The 3,899-nt window shown below is 55.5% G+C and overlaps 1 protein-coding gene across 1 annotated transcript in view; it reads right to left on the bottom strand.

The window, feature by feature from the left end:
* Nucleotides 1-1,477: 1,477 nt before the first annotated feature.
* The window catches only part of USB1 (U6 snRNA biogenesis phosphodiesterase 1), a gene marked incomplete at its 5' end in the record, with an annotated part of 7,669 nt that continues 5,247 nt past the window's right edge, over nt 1,478-3,899 (bottom strand). Inside the window, 2 exons of the mRNA XM_035898821.1 lie at nt 1,478-1,664; nt 1,956-2,039. Coding sequence (XP_035754714.1) covers nt 1,560-1,664; nt 1,956-2,039 — 189 coding nt within the window. The remainder of the gene's footprint in view (nt 1,665-1,955; nt 2,040-3,899) is intronic.

Genomic DNA, 3,899 nt, shown 5'->3' with positions numbered 1-3,899 from the left:
CCTGTGCCCCCCCACCCCCAGACTTTGTCCCCTGGGCCCTGCCACGGAGCCCAGCTCCTTCCCCCATGCCCAAAGCCGGGAGCGGGGTCCCTGACACCCCCCGGGTTACAAAACAGGGTGAGACACTGTGCCAGGCCCCGCAGGGGAGGGGTTGGGGCCACTGGTTGAGGATTAACCTGGCACTGCTGGACTCGGGGCATGGAGAAACCGGTCGTGCCAGAGCCAGTTTCACTGGAAGTCCCCGGGGGCTAAATATATCTCTGTTTGTTTTCCCTTCCCCAAAAGAAAACTTGGGGTGTAGTCACACACCTCACGCAGAGCCCCATCCCAGAAACTAACTGGCCACAGACTTAACAGAATTTTGTTAAGGATTTTGAGAACCAGCTATTGCACGGGTGTTGGCAGCACAGAGCTTGCAGAAGCGCCTGTGGGCATCGCCTCGTTGGAAGTCTGTGGGAATGGCTGGAATACATCACAAAAGCAATTTTATGACACGAGGAGACAGATTTTTACTGCTTGGAAGTGCTGGAGTCTTTCATCAGACAGACATGGAATGAAAGATTCAGGCGGCACGTTGGCATCCTGCTCCGAATCCACCAGAGGCTGCAGCCAACCTCCCGGCAGGAACAGAAGGATTAAAAAGGAGTTTCTCCCAGGGACAAAGGCCAGCTCGCCGTCCCCAGGGCAACCAGGCACAGGGGGTGCTCTTCCCACCAGGAAAAAGCAGGTAGCCTAGGCAGGAGCTGCTGCCCCTTGACTCACCCGTGGTACAGCTCAGGCCAAAGCTGACGCTGCCCTCTCGGGCTCGCCCCCATGCAGCAGCTAGCTTCTCGGGGGAAGCAGCCCACCAAAAGTCCTGGGCTTACAGCACACACAATCTTAAGCCAAAGCTTTTCTTTTAGACCCAGCCTGGAGCACTGAAACCCAAGGAGGTTCCAACCTCTCCCCTCCAGATTTCCTCCTTCGTATTTGGCAAAAGGATCAGATCCTGACATTTCTCTACAGAGGCGGCAGCAGTGTGAGGGGCACAGAACGTGACCCAGGAACTTGTCTGAGCTCGCTCACAGTAGGGAGCTGCTCTGGCCAGAGAGTCCAGCTCCGCGTCCTCACCTCTGGCTGCTCAAAGTGTGCTCAGAGCCTCCTGACAATCAGGCCGTGCTATTCCCAACCGTGCGAGCCGCTCTCCCCTTAGCAACAGCTCCCCACACTACCCTCTTCCTCCTTCCCATAAGGCATCTGCGGCTTCTATAGAGATTTTTTTTTCTTTTTTTTTTTAAATCAGCAAAGTTAGGGACCGTGGGATGGCTGGGGCTGCCAGTGCTGACTGCAGCACACACAGCAGCAAGGACAAAATCTGCTACAACCACATTTCTTCAGCCAGCTGCTCAAACTTGCAAGTAGCCCAGCTTGAGGCCACCAATACCCCAAAGGTGCTGAGAAGGCAGGAGCAGCACAGGAGGGGCAGGACAAGCCTGTACCACCCAGCGCTGCACTGGAGAACGGTCCTTGGTTGAACATCAGGGTCCTTGAGGCTCTGAGATGCGCAGCCACACCAGCCCCTACCTCAAGGGGAAGGAGAAATACTTGTTCCCTGCCTTGCAGCGGATTTGCTCCCACTGGACACGCAGCAAGAGCGCTGAGTCCTCAAACCTGTCCACGATGTCCTGGAAAAGAGATGCAGGCGTTGGTACCAGGGAGGTGGATCTGCCAGAGGAAGGAGGCGACGGCTCCCTCTCTGAACCAAGAGAGAGATGAGACCATTTGTGGCTGGAAGCCTCTGACTTCCCCCGGAGGGTGATTTAACCCACTCTCCCCCCAAAAGCTTCTCTTTCTTTCATGCCAGAGAAGTTTGTCTGGCTGAGTGAAGAGAATTCGCCACTCTCCCCCTGGCAGGCAGATGTGGCTGGACCCCAGCCCTGCTCTTCCCCTGCTCTCTGCCCTGCACAGGGACGCACCTGGAGCTCCTGCAGACACTGCCCTTCCAGCCTGCCAGAGAGGTCCCCGACGCACCAGGCCAAGCTGATGTGGAAAGAGGGGTCCTGCAGACAAAACAGGGATCTGACCTTGAGGGCTAAAGGAGGCTTTGCTCAACGTGCGCAGCCACAGCAGGAGATCTGGCGTGGTGCTGCCCTGTCTGGGATCATGGAGGTAGGAGGATCCCGAAGCCGGAAGCCAAGCTGATATGGACAGTGCTGGTGGTGAGATGAGTGCGAGGCTCCCTGCCTCAGCCTTTTTGGACACCAGTGGGCAAGGCTGCCTGGCTTCCAGCCTCCCTGTGCTCAACTCTGCAGGAGCTTTTCCAACTGCACGGAGAACCAACCCCTCACGGACAGTCCTGGAGCAGGTACGTGACACCCACAGGAGCTCCCTGCTCAGCTCTGGAGACAGAGAAATCAGGGTTTGGCCCTTCAAAGTCCAAAACCCATCCCCAAAGCTTAGTGCCAAGCAAAGAGGCTGGACCGATGCCCCAGGAATCTGCCTGAGGAAGAGGCACGAGCATCGCCCTCAGTCCCATGCTGCTCACCCTAAGCCCATTCCATCCTAGGACAATGCACAGCGGGGCAGCGACCATGACTTACAGTCTGGCCCTTCGCCTTGGAAACCTGATTCTCAGGAGGCCACCAGATCGTTAACGTCCTTGCTCGACTGCACAGGTTTCAGCTGGGGTAGAGTTAATTTTCTTCCCAGTAGTGGGCACAGTGCTGTGGTTTGGGTTTAGTAGGAGAATAATGTTGGTAACACCCTGATGGCTCAGTTGTTGCTAAGCAGCACTCACACTAAGTCAAGGCCCTTTCAGCTTCTCATGCTCCAACTGAAAAGGCTGGAAGTGCCAGAGAAGCTGGAGGGGGCACAGCCGGGGCGGCTGACCCACGCTGGCCAAAGGGGTATTACATACCGTATGACATCATCCTCAGTGTCTATGCTAGAGGAAAGCTGGCTGGGGGCAGCGTTCACTGCTTGGGAACTGGCTGGGCTTTGGTCAGTGGGTGGTGAGCAACTGCACTGTACATCAGTTGTTTTATACATTCTTTTATCATTATTATTATTATTAATTTCCCTTCCTTTTCTTGTCCTTTTAAGCTGCTTACTACTTTTTCTTCCCAGTTTTCTCCCCCACCCCACTGGGGAGGGCAGATGACGAGCAAACAGCTGCATGGTGTTCAGCTGCCCACCGGGTTAAACCACGGCACCAGGATGTGATACAGAAGGCACAGATGGGTGCTGGTCCCATTCTCAGCAAGATCGCATTGGGGGTGTTAAGTGTGAGCATCACCAACCGGCTCGGGGGAGACCGTTTCAGCATCTAACCTCCCTGCTCCTGTTTATGTGGGGTGAACATTTCATGGACCTCTCACAAGGAACCAGCCATCATCTATGTACCGGCAAGGAAGTGGGAGACTCCTCACCTTGTAGAATGTGGGAAGGTCAAATTCCTCCAGAACTCTGTCCACCTCCGAGACCAGCTCCAGCAGCTGGAAATGCCCAGCAGAGACCTCCAAGCCAATGAAGGTCCTAAAGGAGAGACAGCAAGCACCGTCTCACACTGCAGAAAGCCGAGCTGCAAGCACGCTTAGCCCCGCATTTCTACCGGGCAAATTCCCTATCCCCTCACAAAAGACAATCTGAGGAACGAAGGGTCTGCATTCTAAAGAAAAGCAGAAATGAAAACGTGGCAGCAGGGGGAAGCAGGACTGGGTGATGCACCACGCAGATGTACTAGGTTAACTCAGCACCTTTTGGGACATGAAACTCATTTTCCAGGCAGAGGATGCACTCGATGGGCGTGCCAGTGGGGCGCCATCCCGCAGGAGTGGCGCTCAAAGCCCGGAAGTTGCCGGAGGGGTTTCACGGTGGGAGAGGGAGCGGGAACAGGAAGTACCAAGCCAGCGAGACGTGAC

The sequence above is a fragment of the Egretta garzetta genome, unplaced genomic scaffold, assembly GCF_000687185.1.
Source record: "Egretta garzetta isolate BGI_Z169 unplaced genomic scaffold, ASM68718v1 scaffold27, whole genome shotgun sequence".
Taxonomy (NCBI): Eukaryota; Metazoa; Chordata; class Aves; order Pelecaniformes; family Ardeidae; genus Egretta; species Egretta garzetta.
Note: the sequence above shows the minus strand (reverse complement) of the source record. Positions and strands in the feature narration are given on the sequence as shown.